General features: G+C 39.2%; 2 protein-coding genes across 6 annotated transcripts in view; one reads left to right on the top strand and one right to left on the bottom strand.

The window, feature by feature from the left end:
- Positions 1–20,675, bottom strand: part of TRMT13 (tRNA methyltransferase 13 homolog) — a 21,493-nt gene extending 818 nt beyond the window's left edge. The window contains exons 1-11 of one of the 5 annotated variants that reach the window (XR_009689091.1): positions 20,399–20,675; positions 15,920–15,966; positions 15,766–15,832; positions 11,318–11,380; positions 11,070–11,139; positions 10,716–10,822; positions 10,220–10,387; positions 6,285–6,357; positions 2,104–2,178; positions 1,866–1,995; positions 351–486 (exon numbers count right to left, since the gene is read on the bottom strand). Coding sequence is in view for 3 of the 5 variants with exons in the window: in XM_061121300.1 (XP_060977283.1) it covers positions 253–685; positions 2,104–2,178; positions 6,285–6,357; positions 10,220–10,387; positions 10,716–10,822; positions 11,070–11,139; positions 11,318–11,380; positions 15,766–15,832; positions 15,920–15,966; positions 20,399–20,545 (1,250 nt within the window). In the remaining 2 variants the exon portion in view is untranslated. The other 4 variants (XR_009689092.1, XM_061121300.1, XM_061121301.1 and 1 more) reach the window with 4 other exon arrangements.
- Positions 11,868–12,564, top strand: LOC133040999 (ubiquitin-conjugating enzyme E2 N-like). Its single transcript, XM_061121303.1, has one exon. It carries the CDS (start codon positions 11,950–11,952, stop codon positions 12,406–12,408), a length of 459 nt encoding a protein of 152 aa, XP_060977286.1. The 5' UTR covers positions 11,868–11,949; the 3' UTR covers positions 12,409–12,564.
- Position 20,676: the final 1 nt, after the last annotated feature.

A 20,676-nucleotide genomic window follows, 5' to 3' on the forward strand; every position in this document is an offset into this window, starting at 1 on the left:
TATTTTAGCTATTCCTATTTATTGACAAACTGCTAAATAACCCACAGTATGTTCTAGGTGCTATGTTTCATGCTTCAAAGATACGTTTTATTAATGCCATAATAAAGGTGTGTGCATTTCAACTTATTCTAAAATTAGATGGTAAAATATATTTTCAGGAATGAATTTTTGGCAATATTCATCTAAAAACAAAGTACAGCAATGATAAGGTATTTCTGCCTTAGTGCTGCGTATTTCAAAGTAGTCACTCACCCAGGCAAACTCTCAGGGCTGTCATCAGTGATTGTGTATCCTCCATCATCATGCTCTTCACTGCCATCATTCTGTTTATCTCTTCTTTTTGTGGAAATATTTGAAGCTTCCAAAGACGTTTTTCGCATCCCACAAGTCGCCCAACTACTCATTCGCTGGAAATAGTGGAAATCCACTGCTCCAAGGCCCAGAGCCCTGAAATATTCTTTGCCCACATAATGTCTCCAATCACACCTGTGGTGACAACAGAGTGCAATAACAATGCCAGCCACAGGGGTCCACTTCTCTGGGATATTTTTTTCATTTCCTTCCTTGGCCAAAGTGTTAATTTCTTTGTCTGTTTTATCATTCTTTATGCGTTTGGCTAAAGGTTCTTCATTCCTTTCCTCACAACTGGCAGCATAGGTTTCAACCAAACATCGTAATGCAAGATCTGCAAACACAATTATGTGGCCCCCCAAACCACATCATCTTTAAAAATAAGTAAATTTTACATTTATTAGGCAGTATGGTTTTTAAAAGCCCAACAACAAAAACCTACTTAGCTTTATACTTGTGCTAATATCAACTTTGTTCATATTTGCTCTTTTCTCATTATTGAATAATTTTCTCTAACAATTTATTCTGCATAAAGTCAACTCCCCCACCCCTAAAAAAACTATGTGAAGCTTAAGATCTAAAATTTGTAAAACTTTTAGTCCAACTACCTGAACTGGCTCTCATTTTTCTTACCCTTGATGAGGAAATGACTTGCAAAGAAAAAAATTTGTGTTTTCTACATATATATTCCAGGGAAGTTTTGAGCTTAAAGAACCCAAAGAAAGAAAGAAAGAAGAAAGGCATCAGCTAAGCATCTGCTGAAGCTGACATTCAGGGTCAGTCTTGAAATGTAAGATGTTCACAGCAAATAGTGAAGAGTTAAGAAGAGGGTCAGAATGTGGAAAGCAGGCCTCACTGGAGGCTCAAAGTTTAATCTGCCAGAGTCACACAACAAAGCTGAACCCCGCACTATTTGATTTCAAAGCCCATGTTCTGTCTACTTTATCATGCTACATCTGATGGATCCAAGTTTAAGACAACACAGCTTAACATTTCTTTTTTTGTTTCTCCTAGAATTTTGATAATCATCTTCTAGTGGAAGAGGTTTCCGAGTCCTTCCTAAGCAATTCTAAAAAAATGAGTAGCTTCAGGAAAAGAACTATAATAGCTTCTGTAAATGACTGATTTCCTTTCTGGATGAAATATAACCCAAAGAACTTTAAGGTCCCACCCCCTTTCTTTTAACATCACTCAGTCGTGTCCAACTCTTTGCAACCCCATGGACTGTAGCCTATCAGGCTCCTCCGTCCATGGGATTTCCCAGGCAAGAGTACTGGAGTGGGTTTCCATTTCCTTCTCCAGGGGATCTTCCTGACCCAGGGATCGAACCCAGGTCTCTTGCATTGCAGACAGACGCTTTACCATCTGAGCCACCAGGGAAGCCCTTATCATACAGCATTTACACATAAAACTCTTAATTCATCCTGCAAAGTGGCCAAAATGAGCAACTAAATAGGAAAGCTCTAAAACTGGATATAATACACGGCAAGTGCTAAAGAACTTTAAGGTCCCACCTCTCTTTTTTTTAACATCACTCAGTTGTGTCCGACTCTGCGACCCCGTGGACTGTAGCCTACCAGGCTTCTCCGTCCATGGGATTTTCCAGGCAATAGTACTGGAGTGGGCTGCCATTTCCTTCTCCAACTAAGAAGATTAATGAGTTACAAACAAGGGATTAAAACTACTGAAAAGAGACTCTTTCATGCTAGAACTTAATGCATTCATCTCAACATTATTAGTATGTTTACATACCTGTTGCCACACCACACAGATGCTTTCCAATTCCTACCACAGGTAGTTTTTCTTTGCTTAGCAAAGGAATCTTGTCTGAAATGAAATAAGAACTAAGTTAGTTCTCTTGTGAGATAAGGCATTAAGTTGGTTTCCAAAGAGAACTAACTAGAATCTTTGAATTTTAGGGCCAAAAGAGGCACAAACAAAAAAATTCTCACTTTATAGCTTAGAGATAAGGGACTCAAAGACGTAGTGACTTGATAAGTAACACAGATGACTACTGATATGGAGAGAATTAGTTAAAAAGATTTTTGTTTTCCTTTTCTTCCCACCTTATCCCCAGCAGGTCCTTTACCCCTAATTTAAAGTTTCTTGATTTTTTAGGCCAGGGCTATTCCATACTGACTCAGGACTTTACCCTGTTGAAGCCTTATTTTGCTAACTATTATTATCCATTGATAAAAGGACTCAAAAATTTCCCTACTAGGTTTATTTTTTATAACTAATATATATGACAAATACACATGAATAATACAACCAACATTTTACACTACACAATATTATATACTCAATATTATCATCAAACTAAAAATACAGCTTTTATTGTATCTTGAATAAGACATAATCTTATATAAGAGTAAGACATTATTTTAGCTTTTCACACTGTTCTGAATAAAACAGTCATAATAGTAGTATAAAAGTAAAAAAAAAAGGAAAAAAGACATCTATAGGGTAATGTAGCTAAATGCAGAACATCACAGTTATGGCTTCCGTTTCCAACACCCCCACCCCCCTCACCATCCAATTCATTTTCCTTTTTCTAAGTTTCTGAAATGAAAAGTATGTTTCCCCCTACAAGTTCAGCTATAGCACCCAACACAGTTATTTGTCCAATGGTCCTTAGCAAATATTTCAAATTTTCTGTTGCTTGCTTTCAGATGGTATCACATGCTAGAAGAAATTGGTAACAAGTGGAACAGTTTGCCCATGTAAAGTGATTCAAGAAACTTATCTATCAGAGTGAAGAGAAAGGTTGTCTAAGCAAGCTCTTATGGAACTGGGGGCATCAGGAATTTTGGAAGAAGAGCTGAGACAGTTATGAGTAACAGTGCACTGGCAGAAAGTCTATTTAAGAAGTAGTCAGATCTACATCTCATAGCCACCTGATGATGACCTCTTTACCAAATGGTGGAAAACTAGATAATTCTCTGAAGCAATTAAGACAGGAGGTCACTGGACTGAAGGATGGTAAGAAGTGGGAAGTTGTGTGTGTGTGTGTGTGTTGGTCGCTCAGTCATGTCTGACTCTCTGACCCCGTGGATTGTAGCCTGACAGGCTCATCTGTCCATGGAATTCTCCAGGCAAAAATACTGGAGTGGGTTGCCATTCCCTTCTCCAGGAGATCTTCCCAAACCAGGGATCGAACCTGGGCCTCCCACATTGCAGGCAGATTCTTTACTGTCTGAGCCATGAGGGAAGCCTGAAGTGGAAAGCTGATGTGTGGTAAAATAGCAGGATTAAGTGAGTATACATATGGATGAAGCTCTTACTCCTCACTGGGACAACATTAGTAACTAGACTCTCACCCTCTAGGCAGGTGATCAAAAAGTGTTATTTGGGGAACCTGACCAGCCCAAGAAGAAAGATGTTTTAGACAAGTTACTTCAAACTGGAGCTTGAAGTCAACAATTCCACTTGAAGACTCGAGTTGATAGTCCCTCGATCTCACTATGAACACACCATCAAAAAGCACAGATGCTTGAGCAGAGCCTCTCAGTTGAAAAAGACAGACCAAAACAAATGGAAAAGAGCAAATGAGTAAAGACAGACTATAAAGGGAGAATACTTCTTAAAAAGCGTATGCTAATATCCTCACAAAGATACTACAATTCTAAAAAGAAGAACAGTTAAAATAACAAAGATAAATTCAGAGAAAAAGATCTTAGAAATTAAAACTATGATAGAAGAAATTAAGTTGAAGAAATTTGCAAAGGTATAAAAAAAAAAGATACAGAACAGAGAAGTAAAGTCAAGAAAAGTAGAGAACTATTTCAGGTCTAATAACTAAATCATAAAAGTTCTCCCATTAAGGGAGAAAAGAAAAAAATGAAGCAGAGAAAATTAAGAAAGAAAGAACGCAAAGAAATTACCCAGAATGTAAGGAAATTTCCCAGAAAGCTGAGAATACTGGAATCTCTAAATTAGGATTTCTCACCCTTGGCATTCTTAACTTTTGGCTCCAATAATTCACTGCTGTGGAGAACTGTACTGTACCTTATAGGATATTTAGCAGCGCTCTGGTCTGTATCCATCTAGCCAGCAACATGACTACTCTTGTGACAACAAAAAATATCTCAGACATTGTCAGTTCTCCCTGAGGGCCATAACTGTCTTTAGTTGAGAACGACTGCTCGAAACACAAGAGCACACCAAGTGCCCAACACAACAGACAAAAATATGACCACAAGGCACATCACTGTGGAAATTTAAAACTGAGGACAGAGAAAAGAGCCTATACATTTCTAGAAAGAAAAAAGGAGATGATGCACAAGGGATCAGGACTCAGAACAGCACTGAACTTTTGAACAACAATACTAATGGAGTAATAGTTTCAAAGTTCTTAGAAATAGAAAGTGAAAGTGAAAGTCACTCAGTTGTGTCCAACTCTCAGTGAACCCATGGGCTATACAGTCCATGGAATTCTCCAGACCAGGATACTGGAGTAGGTAACCTTTCCCTTCCCCAGGGGATGTTCCCAACCCAGGGATCATTGCAGGCAGATTCTTTACCAGCTGAGCCACAAGGGAAGCCTCAGAAATAGAAAAGATCCAGCCAAATCAAGTGTAAGGGTACAGTTAAAAAGATATTTTCAGACAATGCAAGGTATCAAATTTCTTTCTAATGCAGGTGTTTCTCAGGAAGTTACAGAGGAGGTCTTTGCCCAAGAAGAGTAAATCAACAGAGGAAGATGTGGGGTTAGATGTAGATAAATAGAGAATTCCCTGGAGGTCCAGTGGTTAGGACTCCACACTTTCACTGCTGAGGATTCGATCCCTGGTTGGGGAACTAAGATTCCAAAACCCATCCAGGATGGCCAAAAGAGAAAAAAAAAATGTGGAAAAATAAATTTCAACCTACAAGAGTGAAGGGAATCCCCAGGATGAGAATGAAGAGTTTTAAGGTTGACAATTGTGCCCCAGGAACAGAAAGGAGCACGCCCAGTCTAGACTGGAACAGGTCTGAAGGATCCAGGACAGAATTTTTCAGGAAGCTGGCCACTAACAGAATACTTGATAAATGTATTAAAACAATTTAAGACAATTAAAGTGCAATTTTTAAAGTTATACCTCTTTTTAAAAAATTGAAGTATAGTCGATTTACAATGATGTGTTAATTTCTACTATACAGCAAAGTCATCAGTTATATAAACATTTATATATATTCTTCTTCAATATGGTTTGTCAGGGGACATTGAATATAGTTCCCTGTGCTATACATAAGACCTTAAATACATTTTTAAAAGACCAAGCAAAAAAAATTATAAATTATCTACTAACTCAATGAACAAATTTTATTTACTATATGGGCCAATGGTGGGTTGCATTACAGGGCTGAATTAAAATTAGCAGAAGAGGTCGCTGGCATATGTTTGTATTATTTTTATTCTAAATAATATGAAAAACTAAAAAAGGTACAAGAAGGGCATTAAAAAGTATGATTCATGGGTATGTGTGTGTGTGTATGAAATAAGTGCCATAGAGATGGGTTATTTTCTTTGGTACAATTTAAACTTGTGGGAGAGAACTAGCTCAATTCCTTAACAGTTTTGGTAAAGTCATGTTAACAATGGGCAGAAGGCTAGTGTATGGCATGAACAAACTCAGTAGTTCAACAGCACAAATAAACAAGACAAGGGCATATTATCAACAATTTTAAACTATTCTCTAGTATGACATTTCATGTCTAGCTGATACTGAAAAACAATTTCTTAAGAGTGTCAACCCTCATCCCATTTGTATGGGATGTATTGTATGGGATTATATGTATCTAAATGTTAAGATATAAAATTCTATATTAAAAATGGATTAATCTTTGTTTTTCCTGAAGCACTGTTCTGCCTGATTGGATTTCTAAGCAACCCTCAAGAGTTTGAAAATTCTATGATTTATGGAACAGCAACTGAAAGTTACGCAACTTACTCAAACACAGGTGTTGAATATCAATTTGAAGTCTTTCAAACACTGAATTTTTCTTTCTGTGTTTGCCATCTACCTGTATAAATAGAACATTATTATAACAATGGGTTTCATGTAAGGGGAAAAAAAGCTTTATGAAAATAAAAAGATTTCTTTTTGTTTTCAAAAGTCAGAGCTAATAATTTTCCATTTTATTTTTTAGTATAAAAAGCAGAATTGTTAATTGTATATTCTGTGACAGAAAATAACAAGTCCATGGGATTCTCCAGGCCGGAATACTGTAGTGCATAGCCTTTCCCTTCTCCAAGGGATCTTCCCAACCCAGGGATCGAACCCAGGTCTCCTGCGTTACAGGTGGATTCTTTACCAACAGTCACCAGGGAAGCCCAAGAATACTGGAGTGGGTATGCTATCCCTTCTCCAGCAGATCTTCCCAACCCAGGAATTGAACTGGGGTCTCCTGCATTGCAGGTGAATTCTTTACCAGCTGAGCTACCAGGGAAGCCCTCAAATTTTTACAAGCCTTGAACATTTTATAAATTATAATGTACACATTATTTCCTTTAATTCTAAAAATCCCCAATTCACTGATGAAGGCATTAATGTTCATAGATGTTAAATGACTTACCTAAGATTATTTGCCAGTTCCTTTATCTTTATCAGGCCCTAATACACTATCTGTGGCTTGCTTCTCTTCTTACTCTCCCCGAAAGATCACAACCATTCTCATCTATATACATACACCTATGATTGATAAATCTACACTGTGGCCCAGACCGTTCTCTTCTCTTTTTTTTTTTTGTAAGGTTATAGTGTATTGAAAATGAAAATTAAGGAGTAGTAGAGGAGTACTAGAGGACTTTAAAAGAAATAAGAGAAAAAGAAAAATAGAAAATAGAAGAGAAAAAGGAAAGAAAAAAAAAAAAAGAAAGAAAAAGAAAAAAAAGAAAAAAAAAATTTTTTTTTTCCCCCTAATTAAAAAATCGTAAAAGTCTATGGAAATGAAAGTTAAGGAGTAATGGGGGAGTAATAGGGGATTTTAAAAGAAAATAAAAGAGAAAAAATAAAAAAGAAAAAAGAAAAAAATAAAAAAAAAATTAAAAAAAATAAAAAAAGAGAAAAAAGTAAAATTATATCTAGGAGTTTCTCTGGAGCTGTTGCAGTCAGTGTGGGTTCGGCTCAGTTTCAGATAGCTCCTCGTTCCAGCTTAAGCTTCTCGATATCTACAGGCTCCTCCGGTGTAGTCAATGTTTCCTAGAGGGATTTTAATCTGTTGCACCAGTCCCTTCTGAAGCGGTTCCCTTTGTTTATTTGGCTTCTGTTTGCCGGTCTCTTCAGAGCCTCATTTCCGCCCTGACACAGGCGGGCGGAGGTGGACTCTTATTCAGGTAGCTAGTTCCGTCGCTCTGCGGGGAGGGGCTGGCGCTGCCGGCAGGGGCTGTCGCTGTGGTGACGGGCTTGCGCCGCGGGGACAGGCTGGCGCCGCCGGGAGGGGCCGACGCTGCCCTCTCCGTCTGCGCCGCTCAGGCTCCCGGCTGTTCTATATGGAGCGCGCCCCGCGCTGCGCGAGGTTCCAGCCCTCGGGTGTTCCACAAAAGCACGGAAGGAAAAGCTGCGCCTGCTCTCTGTGCCTTCCCCGTCAGAGCGGTCCAGGCAGCCAGGGGCTTGGTGGGCGCACTCTCCCCAGGTGTGGCGCGCCCACTCCCTTCCGCGGACCCAATCTCAGTTTCCGCTGGCGCCAGTCGGGTGCGCGCGCCCTCTGCCCTCCACGTCCCCAGCCCCAGTCCCCGCCCGCGCCGGTCGGGTGCCTGCGCCCTGTGTCTCGCCGCGACCTTCCCCTCCCCCCTGCCTCCTGCCTCCGGCGGAGCTGGGCCGGTCCGCAGCCTGCGAGCTCCTCTCTGGACCCTCTCGGTCTCTTTGTTCTGCGAATGGCCGGCAGTGTGTTCGGGCCGGTTAATTTACTCTCTCCTTTGGTCTCCCACAGTTAATGTTGGCAACTCACAGAAGCTCCCTCCGATTGTCCTCAGGGCACTCAGGCCCGGACTCTACCCCAAGCAATGCCGCCTAAGAGCTCCCGGGACGGATCTCCGTCCTTAGCTCTTTTGTCTCACTTTTTATCTTTTATATTTTGTCCTACCTCCTTTCGAAGACAATGGGCTGCTTTTCTGGGCGCCTGATGACCTCAGCTAGCGATCAGAAGTTGTTTTGCGAAGTTTGCTCTGCGTTCAGTTATTCTTTTGATGAATTTGTAGGAGAGAAAGTGGTCTCCCCGTCCTACTCCTCCGCCATCTTGGCTCCTCCCGGCCCAGACCGTTCTAATGAGCGCACACAAATCCAACTGTCCAACAGAAGCTTCTACTTCAACAGCAGACTCATCCAAAACTGAACTCATTACTTCTCCCTCTGAACTATATTCTTCTCCTTCCTCCTGCCACATCCCTGTCTGAGGGAAGAACCCCACTTAGTCATTTAAGGCACAAAAGGTCACCAGAAGTTAACTCCTCCCTCTTACTTAATAGTCTCATGGCTCCCACTATCATTACATTTCTCATATTCTTCCCTCCTCTGTCTCACTGCAACATCCTTAGCTCTGGCCCATTTCTTACCTGGATCATAGGCTAGTATCTTATTACTAATCTCTCTAGTTCAAGTTTCATACTCTTCTGATACAGCTTTAACGGTACTGCTAGGATGAACTTTTAAAACTCCATTTACTCCACCAATCCTTATATACTCCTTAAATCTCTTCTTTGCTGCTTCCTTCTCCTCAGGAAACCTGCACTGAGGCTGGTGTTCTATCTTCTGGTAGAACTCTTACATCATCTGGTACTTATCACTTAGCATACTAAACCAATATGCTTATAAAACTGTCCCATTAGATGTAAGCTTTTTGAAGAGAAGAATTAAATCTTGTTTCCACTGTATCCCCAGCATGTAAAAGGATAAAGTCAAACTCCTTCTATAGCATAAACTATGACCCCTTCCCGGGTCTCTCCCACCTCTCCCATCTCACTGTTGAACTCTACTTCACACCATGTACTTCCATCACCCAGAAATGTTCCTGTGTTCCCCTGTCCTTTCAGGCATTTGGTTACACTGTTCTTGCTTTCTAGAATGCTTCTCAAAGCCTGTATCTAGCAAATACTCACTTTTCAAGACACACCTCAAATATCATTTTTTCTATGTAGCCATTTATCATTACTTCCCTGCCGTAAAATTTGTCACTCCCTCCTTTGAACGCACACTGTATCACTGTATTCTGTGCAGCATCTTTTTTTTTCCCCCCATATTTTAACACTGAAAAAAAATAATCATTTATCTATTTGTCTCTTCTTTCTAAATCTAAGTGGGCTTCCCTTGTGGCTCAGCTGGTAAAGAATCTGCCTGCAATGCAGGAGACCTGGTTTGATTCTTGAGTTGGGAAGATCCCCTGGATAAGGGAAAGGCTACTCACTCCAGTATTCTGGCCTAGAGAATCCCATGGACTCTTTAGTCCATGGGGTCACAAAGAGTCGGACACGACTGAGTAACTTTCACTTTCACTCTAAATATAAGTAATAGAAATAGGGACTCTTATCTTATTTGAATTTATCTACTCAATATCTGTCATGGTTCTGGTGGTATGCTCAATAAATGTTTACTGAACAAACAGTAAGTTTCAGAGGTAGGTAAGGACTGAAGACTTTTAATTCCTAGCTTGAGCTTGGCTCTTTCCACATATCTTCTTGTCTTTGTTAAAGAACTCAGATCAATGAACTATCAAAATTTAGATTAAAAAAAGTTACTTTCAGTTTAAGTCACCAATATAATTAGAATAAAAAACTACAATCAAATAAACACAAAAAACTCATTTTCTTTTAGAGGCTTTTTTTCTTAAGTTTCTTAAGTTTCTTGCAAACAAAATCTGGCTACAAATATACCACAATGGTTTCACTTACCTTGAATCTTGTGGTCACCTTTTCTACTAGGATGAAGTGAACTTTTTCAGCATCTTTTAAGGCAATATCAACCCAATGAGATAATTTTCCCTTTCCTGCTCCAAATTCAACAAAGCATCTTCTTGGACCAAGTAACTTTAAATTTTCAATGTTACCTAAAATAGAAGCCTGCAAACTTCACAAGATTATTTTATAAACTAGAACAAAAACATCTGGCTCAAATGGAAAAACAGCAAGACAATTTCTGTATAGGGCACCACGTTCATAATGATAATTTTTCTTTGGCTTTAAAGTTTCTCTCCTGCTTTTAAATACTTAACGTGCCAAGGACTTTCTATATATGTTGGACAACATTGTTTCAAATGGAGATTCTGTACCATGAAAGACAATCTAAACAAAATTTCATTAATACTATATCTAGAAAAAACAGAATGTTAGCTTCTGACAAATGAACAAAAAGGCCATTTTTAGTAGAGTTAGTGTGGCTTAAACATACCTGCTGTTTCAGATGTTTGGCTGCAGAATCACCATTTTTAGGGTCATTAAGGGCATCATGCAACGCTGGATGGGACATAATCTGATCTTTAAGTGTGCAGTTCAAACCTGTGCCAAATAAAAGCACACAAGCCTAAACAACCAAGTGTGAAACTGTAGGGTTCTAAGCAATGGTAGTAATATCTCTTAAACCAGAGGAATTTCCCTTCTCTAGGGGATCCCCAACCCAGGGATCGAACCTGGGTCTCCTGCATTGCAGGCAGACTCTTGACTGTCTGAGCCACCAGGAAAGTTCAACTCATATACCACCTGATTATTCTAATAAAATTTAACTTGCAAATTTAGGCAGACTTACCTTCACTTGCTTTTCTCAATTTCTTAATTAAGTTTTCCAGCTGCTCTTCAGAGAGAGACGAAATTGGAACCTATATACAAAAATGGGACGTGAGCTGGTCTGGGAACTGATAACATTGATTCTATAAGAAATGCATTCTATGTTAAAATAGTTAATTTATTTCAAAAATTGGAACAAAAACTGTAAGCTTATTTACAGTGTGGCGATGCTCATGAACACCTCATAAAATTAAAAAGTCAAGTACTTACTAATTGATCTGGTATTTCACTTTCATCTTTTAAGCCTGCATTAATATCTTGAATAAAGAAGTCCTTAACAAAAACAAAATGATAACAAAAGTTATTAACATGAAGAGTTCACAAAAATTAATGTGAAAAACTGATTCATCCCTTCTAATACTCTGTACCTGCCACCTTCTCTTTCTTTCATTCATTTATTCATGAAAAAATTATTCATAAATAATTACTGAGTGACTAGTCTGGTCCTTAAATTGCTTTAGTTGCTGAGGATTCACCAGAGTGAACAGAACGGACAAAAACCTCTGTGTTCCTGTATCTTACAGTCTAGTGAGGTGGCTATCTGAATAAACATTTATAGTCTAAAGAAACTCATTAGTAATTTCTATTAACATTTTTACCTATCTCAAGCATAGACTGAGGATGTTAGTTTTGCTAACTGTTAAAGCAAAAACAAAGGTCCAACTACAAATGGCTGTTTATCACATAGGTAGCATGACCACAAACAGATATGAAAAAATATTACAATGGTTTAAGTCTGGTTTCTTCTATTTTAAAATACTAATTAAAACAGAATATAGACTCGTGCGTGAGGAGAGCGGAGCCGGAGACGAGACCAGAGGCCGAACTCGGGATCTGACAAGATGGCCGGGCTGCCCCGCAGGATTATCAAGGAAACCCAGCGTTTGCTGGCAGAACCAGTTCCTGGCATTAAAGCAGAACCAGATGAGAGCAACCCCCGTTATTTTCATGTGGTCATTGCCGGCCCTCAGGATTCCCCCTTTGAGGGAGGGACTTTTAAACTTGAACTATTCCTTCCAGAAGAATACCCAATGGCAGCCCCTAAAGTACGTTTCATGACCAAAATTTATCATCCTAATGTAGACAAGTTGGGAAGAATATGTTTAGATATTTTGAAAGATAAGCGGCCCCCAGCACTGCAGATCCGCACAGTTCTGCTATCCATCCAGGCTTTGTTAAGTGCTCCCAATCCAGATGATCCATTAGCAAATGATGTAGCGGAGCAATGGAAGACCAATGAAGCCCAAGCCGTAGAAACAGCTAGAGCATGGACTAGGCTATATGCCATGAATAATATTTAAATCGCTTCGATCCTCAAGTGTGCATCACTTCTCCTGTTCTGCCAAGACTTCTTCCTTTTTTGTTTGCATTTAATGGACACAGTCTTAGAAACATTACAGAATAAAAACCCAGACATCTTCAACCCTTTGGTGATTAAATGCACATTAGCAAATCTATGTCTTGTCCTGATTCACTGTTGTAAAGCATGAGCAGAGGCTAGAAGTACCATCTGGATTGTTGCGAAACGTTTAAAAGCAGTGGCGCCTTTCTGCTTTTATTCATTTCCCCCATCATGGTTTAAGTATAAAGCACTGTGAATGAAGGTAGTTGTCAGGGTTAGCTGCAGGGGTGTGGGTGTTTTTCTTTATTTTATTATTATTATTTTTTTTTTGGTGGGGGGGAAGGTAGTTTTATTTTAATTTTATGGGCTCCTTCCCCCCTTTTTATGGTGATCTAATTGCATTGGTTAAAAGCAGCTAACCAGTTCTTTAGAATATGCTCTCTAGCCAAGTCAAACTTTATTTAGACGCTGTAGATGGACAAGCTTGATTGTTTGAGCCAAAATGGGAACATTAAATAGACATCACAGCCCTCACTAATAACATTGTGACCTTGCTGTCAAGTGTAGAATCCTCCCTTCAAGAAAAAGCTTGTGACCATTTTGTATGGCTTGTCTGGAAACTTCTGTAAATCTTATGTTTTAGTAAAATATTTTTTGTTATTCTAAAAAAAAAAACAGAATATAAAAATGTCCTGTGATATTATGTTGTGTAAATTAACATAGTGAGATATTTCTAGTCCATTTTCAGAGACAGAAAGACTCTAAGTAAGGATCTAGTTCAACATATTCAATAATGAAAATGTTCTATATCTGCCCTAGCCAACATGGTAGCTGCAGCCTTGAAATATGGCTAGTGTGACTGATGAACCAGACATTCATTTTGCTTAATTTTAATTAACTCAAATTTAAATAGTTACACATGGCTAGAGAAGGAAATGGCAACCCACTCCAGTATTCTTGCCTGGAGAAGCCCACGGACAGGGGAGTCTGGTGGGCTGCTGTCTATGGGGTCGCACAGAGTTGGACACGACTGAAGTGACTTAGCAGCAGCAGAGACTACATATTAGACCATGTAGATATAAATGAATGAAATAGTGTAATTTTTTACAAATTCTCTTTTGAAAGTGAAGACAACTCCTGAGAGAGTATGCACAGTAATAGGCTTTAGTTATACAAACAGCAGAAAAGTAATGTGTGGACTGTGGGTTGCTACTTTTACTTATATGGGTAATAAGAGAAACTAGTGATTAAGTGGAACAGGTTAGAAAGTGGGTTTTAGAATGTTTTGTGGATGACTGAAAAAACTAATAGAAAATTATTAATAGCTACAACTATTAGTAAAGCAAAACCTGGGTTTCATGTTATACATAGTGTACTAGACAAAAACTGTTCTGCATTTCTTTTCTCTATCTCATCATCGCTCTGCTTTTCTCCCTTTCCTTTTTACTGTGTCCCCAGCATGCAATGAAATCTGTGCATGGGTATTTCATTTTTTTTTTTTGGCCCAGTGCCACTCAGCCTGTGGGATCTTAGTTGCCCAACCAGGGACTGAACCTGGTTCTTTGGCAGTGAAATCATGGAGTCCTGAGCACTGGATCACCAGGAAATTCACAGGGGTAGTCCAGTTTTAATAAATTCACTTTTTCTCTCAAACCATTCCCAGAACACATATTCAACCTGCTTGCTTTAACTAAAGTCTAACAGGTAAGGAAGAGAACCTCCATGTCTATGAAAGTGAAAATGTTAGTTGCTCAGGTGTGTCTGACTCTTTGCAACCCCATGGAATGTAGCCCGCCAGGCTCTGTCCATGGAATTCTCCAAGATAGAATGCTGGAGTAGGTAGCCATTCCCTTCTCCAGGAGATCTTCCCAATCCAGGGACTGAACCCGGGTTCCCTTGTGGCTCAGATGGTAAAGAATCTGCCTGTAACGCAGGAGACACAGGTTCAATCCCTGGGTTGGGAAGATCCCTTGGAGAAGGAAATGGCAACCCACTCAAGGATGCTTGCCTGGAGAATTCCATGGACAGAGGAGACTGATGGCTACATGTAGTCCCTGGGGATGCAAAGAGTCAGACACTACTGAGTGACTAACACTAACACTCCTGCATTGCAGGCAGGTTCTAAAGAACCTGTCTGAGACACCAGGGAAGCCAGATAATCGCCATGCATACTTGAAAGTAAAGGCAACATTCTTTTTACCAAGAGGCTAACTAGGGATAGTCATCACGTTTCTACTACACATCTTAAGGTAAAAATTTTTTCTTTTTAAACTTATGCCATCTGGCCTACTGGTTCTCAATTAGGAGGCATTTGGAAATGTATGGGGATAATTTGTTGTCAAAATGACAGTGCTGCTGGGACTTCCCTGGTAGTCCAGTGGTTGAGAATCTGTCTGCCAATGCAGGAGACAGATTTGATCCCTGATCCAGGAAGATTATTATCCAGGTGCAGGACCGGTGCTCTAGAGCCTGGGAGCAGCAACTACTGAGCCTATGTGCCACAACTACTGAAGCCTGTGTACCCTAAAGCCCGTGCTCTGCAACAAGAGAAGCCACCGCAATGAGAAGCTGGCATACTGCAACTGGAGAGGAGACCCTGCTCTCCACAATTGGAAAAAACCCCACACAGCCACGGAGGCCCAGCATAGCCAAAAAAAAAAAATAGAATTATATATTTAAAAAAAGGATTTAGTTCAAGTGTTACTCTTTCTGGAAAGTCTTTCTTGAATCCTTAAATTTAATTTTAATGCAAGTATGTGTTCTTATCACATGTACACTTACTTCTTTCATTGAAGCTACAGTTCACTGAAGACTGGGATCATATTTTATTGAAATAAACTTGTATGCTAATGTGCTAAGTTGCTTCAGTTGTGTCTGACTCTTTTTTTCCCTATGGACTGGGGCCGCCAGGCTCCTCCGTCCATGGGATTCTCCCGGCAAGAATGCTGCAGTGGGTTGCCGTGCCCTCTTCCAGGCTATCTTCCTGACCCAGGGCATGAACCTGTGTCTCTTATGTCTCCTGCACTGGCAGGTGGTTTCTTTACCACTAGCGTTGGCACTAAGTTAAGTATTTTTGGATAGATAAACTGTGGAATTACTCTCTCAATACTATTTTTGTTGCAAAAACATCTGTTACCTGAATTAGGACTCAGTGGATTCACAGTCTAATGTCCTATATACACTCAGGTGTATTTACCGTATTTCAGTCTCCTGAAGCAAGAGCTTTGTTAAAAGCTCGTATTTGTAATCTACTAAGTATACATAAATATTACATAGCACCTATTTTACCATTCAATTTTACTGACCAAACACTTACAGGTTTCGGCTTCTCTCTTGAGTTACACTTTTTCAAATGCTTTGCTAGTTGATCTTCATATACTGTGCTAAATTTAAAGAGAAAATTATTTAAAATAAGACTGTGATAATCACTGTTTCTAGCACAGAAAAACCCTTCTTCAACCCATACTTACTGTTTTGGATCTAAAGGACACAGAATTCTTTTCCGAGCATTTTCTTCCTAAAAACAACAACCAAAAAAGAACATATTTATTCTAACAATATATCAAGTTTATTGCTTACAGATACTAGATACAACTTCAGTATAATCATAAGCTTATGCTATCCCAAAACAAGATTAAGGAAACCTTAAAGGCACATTAACAAAACACTCCCAAAATCAGATCATCAAGTTTAAAACACAAATTTCTAGTGTAATGAGATATCACCTCGTACCTGTCAGAATGGCTATCATTAAAAAGAACAAAAACAACAAATACTGACAGTCATGTGAAAAAAAGGAAATCCTCATTCACTGTTGGTAGGAATGTAAGCTGGTACAGTCACTATGGAAAACAGTAAGGAGGGCTCTCAAAAAACGAAGAATACAACTACCACATGACCCAGCAATTCCACCTCTGGGTACATATCCATAAAAACACTAATTCAAAAAGATATGTGTACCCCAATGTTCACAGTAGCATTATTTATAATTGCCAAGATATAGAAGCAACATTAAGTATTCATCAACAGATGAATGGATTAAGATGATGTGGTATACACACACACACACACACACACACCCCCCTATGGAATACTATCCAGGTTTTAAAAAGACTGGAATTCTGCCATTTGCAACAAAATGGATAGACTTGGAGGATATGGTCAGAGAAATAAGTTAAACAGGGAAAGACAAATAGGTATGATATCACTTATATGTGGACTCTAAAAAAATACTCCTAGCGAAAATAAGAAAAAAAGCAATAGACTGACAAATATACAGAACAAACTAGTGGTTACCAGTGAAGAGAAGAAAGGGGAGAGGAACATTATAGGGGCAGAGGATTAAGAGATACAAACTATTATGTATAAAATAAACTACAAAGATATATTGTACAACACATGGAATATAGCCAATATGTTATAACCACTGTAAATGGAGTATAACCTTTAAAATTGTGAATCACTGTATTGTATCTCTGTACCCTGGTGGCTCAGATGGTAAAGCGTCTGCCTACAATGTGGGACACCTGGGTTCGATCCCTGTGTTGGGAAGTTCCTCTGGAGAAGGAAATGGCAACCCACTCCAGTACTCTTGCCTGGAAAATCCCATGGACGGAGGATCCTGGTAGGGTACAGTCCATGGGGTTGCAAAGAGTCAGACACAACTGAGCAACTAAACTTTCACTTTCATATCATCTATACTTCAATTAAAAAAAAAACCTCTCGTGTAGCTGGTTCAGGTATATATGAGCAAATACTGCTTTGGATAACATTGATCTATAGATTATAGAGAAAGATACCTTTCTCTATAGAAAGAGAGAGTTACAGAGAAAGCCAACATATGTAATTTTGAATCTATGACAGCACTGACTAGATATACACTATTATTCTAGGGACCACTAAGAAAAAAAATGCTGCCAGTTTAAATTATGACATATCATTGATATTAAGAAATATTCTGATTTTAGAGGTGTTAAAATGTGTGTGGGGGAAAAGTATCTCAGACACAACAAAAGACAGATCTTCCTCAACTTATGATGGAATTACATCCTGATAAACCCATTGTAAGTTGACATATTCTCAGTCAAAAATACATTTAATACACTTAGCCTACCAAGCATTATAGCATAACCTAGTCTATCTCAGATGTGATCAGAACACTTAACAGAAGTCTACAGTTGGGCAAAATCATCTAAAAGCCTATTTCATAATAAAGTGTTGAATGTCTTATGTATTTTATTGACTAATGTACCGAAAGTGAAAAACAGATGGTTGTGTGGGTGAATGACAGTTAGCATATTAGTTGTTTACCCTTGTGATAGTATGGCTGACTTGGAGCCCTGACTCCCTGACACTGCCCAGTACTGCATATCACTAGCCCCAGAAAAGATGAAAAATTCAAAATTCAAAGTATGCTCTCTACTGAATGCCCACTGCTTTTGCAGTATCATAAAGCCAAAGAATCATAAGTTGAACCACAGTCAGGTGGGGACATCTATATGGTCTTTTAACCATTTGGTAGGTGATCATACTCTACTGGTTTTGTAGCTTTTGGTACAGAATAATAACATCCTATTCGTTTCTAAGTTACACTGATTTAACTACATGTACTCAGAGAAAATAAAGGAGTTAATAGTTAACAGTGTTGGCAAGTCTGTATAATATAACAGTTAAAACCAAAGGTCAGTCAGACTGCTTAGATTCCTAATTTTTCTATCAGTTCCTAACTATCAGCTCCTAACTATGATCTGAAGTCTTACTGCCTCATCTAAAAGATAATAAGGTATCTTACCTCTCAAGGGTTGTAAAAATTGAGCTAATAGGTTTCAAAAGAAATGTTAGCACAGTGCTGTTCATACAGTAAATGCTGTGTTCATTACTAGTATTAACTATTTCTTTTTCAATTTATTTCAGTTCTGTTTTGCCTCCCAGTGTATCCACAAAACTATGTTCACTGAATTTCATGAACAAGTTAAGAGATTTTTCAATATCTTTTCAAGATATAGCACATATTCTTCCTTATTTGCTGGCTTTAAAGTCTAAACTCCATGAAGGAGAAGACTCTATGTTAACTTCCCAAAGTCTAATGATAAGTAGGGGAAAGTACTTTTAGAATTTGTTATTTGTTAGAAACAAGGCTTCTCAACCTTGGCACTACTGTATTTGGGGCTGGAAAATTCTTTTTTGTGGGGGCTGTCCTACCCCCACAGGACAGCCCCCACAGGATGTTTAGCAGCATCTCTGGCCTCTAGCCATTAGATGCAAGAGACAGTTTCCAGCTCTGACGATCAAAATGTCTTCAAACATCGTCTGGGGAGGCTATATCACCCCCAAATTAGAAACAATGGGTAAAAATAAGTACAAGTTGTCTCAGCCAAATATGACACTTAAGAAAAAAGAGATGGAAACAATATACTCAATCATAACAAAAATTAAAGAATCAGTGAAAGTGTCAGTTGCTTAGTGTGTCCCCCTCTGCAACCTCATGGGCTGTGTAACCCACCAAGCTCCTCTGTCCATGGAATTTTTCAGGCAAGAATACTGGAGTGGGTGGCCATGCCTTTCTCCAAGGGAACGTTCCAACCCATGGATTGAACCTGGGTCTCCCGCATTGCAACCAAACTCTTTAACGTCTCAGCCAGCAGGCAAGCCCAGGAAACCCTAAATTGAAAACCAAACCATAGTCATTGAGAGTGTTTCTACTTGGTGCTTTTCAGTCCTTTTTCAAGAGATTAATAACACGATGTTATTCCTCTTCAGGAATATGGATTACCCTGTAAGGATCTAGTCATACTCTACTATTGTTTCCATCTGCTGTCATCTTCTGGACGTCTGGTTAAGGTGAAATACCAGGTCTTATAACAGGGAGAACAAAATCCTCCGGCAATCATAAAAGTCATTTTTCAATCAGGGGATGTCTGCTGGTCCTCTCAAAATACAACATAAAGTGTACTTCAAAGAGTTCCTGTAAGTCACAGGTCACAGTCACAGGTCAAAAGAAGAATAAGCTTGTTTCAGTACACTTCATTCCAGGCAAGTATCAGTTAAAGCAAAATATGAATTAGAGCTATAGCTGGGAGGGATCAGTAGCAGATGAAGGGGTTCTACAGTGTTATCTGTACTGGATATTGCCTAGGAAGATAAACCATCTAACAAACAAAAATAATGTAAATAATACTGGATATTCAGAAGGCATGAAATCAAATGCTTTTCTCTATGGTTTAATCTTCCTAAAGCCTATGAAACATGCTCTTTTTCTATAAGCATTATGCTGATCTTGTTTTTTATTTTTATTTTTTTAATCTTGTTTTTTAAATGCCCTGTCATATAATACCCTAAAGAAATACACATACAGAAAAGTATATGCTGCTTGACAATACAATCATATGTACAATCGAGCAAAACTGTACACTTTCTGTTCTCAATTTTAAAAGAATTCATTCTTACGTGTTTCTTAAAATCTCTCCTTCCCCTTTTCAGCAAAGTAGTTACTAGTTGCTTTCAAAAGATTGTACGTCTAAATAAAAATTTTTTAGAAGTTTCTCTCAACCGCATTCACAAGACGTGATTATCGTTCACGAAACAATGAAAACACAATTAGTGAAACCTTGGATTCTTTCTTTGATCACTCTTCTTTCTAAACCACCATTTCCCATCAGGAAGGCGGAGAGTGAGCCGAGCGCAAGAAGCGGTAGTCTGCAGTAAAACTAAAATCTAGCATTACCATGAGTTGGTATCAAAATAAACGGGTCACTGCTGGCGCTTTACATAAATAAAAGAAAACACTGCACTTCACTACGGCTCATCATCTCTCCCTAGGGAGGCCAGTACTGCGTTTATCACAGGAAAAGCTGCAAAATCCAGGGGACTGAAGCAGAAATCTGTCAGAGGGGAGGTGCCGGACCAGGAAACTTATTTCCGACCCTCGAGAGGGTAAGGCGATACCAGACCTCCGAGGCTCCAGCGTGTTCACCACAGAACCTTTTTCCGGCTGCCACCACCATCCTGCAGAACCGCTTCTTCTTTTCCACAAAATAACCGCATCGCCCCTCTTCTGGAAAGGCAGTTCCATGCGGCGTCAGCGCAGAGGCCGCCATAATTCAGGGCTTACTCCGGGTGGCAAGCATTGATGGGCTGAAGAAAAGAAAAGTTCTCAGGTTCACGCTGGTCCCTTTCCCATAACAAATATGGCTGCGTCAGCTACCGCCACGCAGGATAATACCATGCC

The sequence above is a fragment of the Dama dama genome, chromosome 20 (genome assembly GCF_033118175.1).
Source record: "Dama dama isolate Ldn47 chromosome 20, ASM3311817v1, whole genome shotgun sequence".
Taxonomy (NCBI): domain Eukaryota; kingdom Metazoa; phylum Chordata; class Mammalia; order Artiodactyla; family Cervidae; genus Dama; species Dama dama.

What these genes read in the sequence shown, in the direction of transcription:
- LOC133040999 (XM_061121303.1), top strand. Translation starts at nt 11,950, where the DNA reads ATGGCCGGGCTGCCCCGCAGGATTATCAAGGAAACCCAGCGTTTGCTG.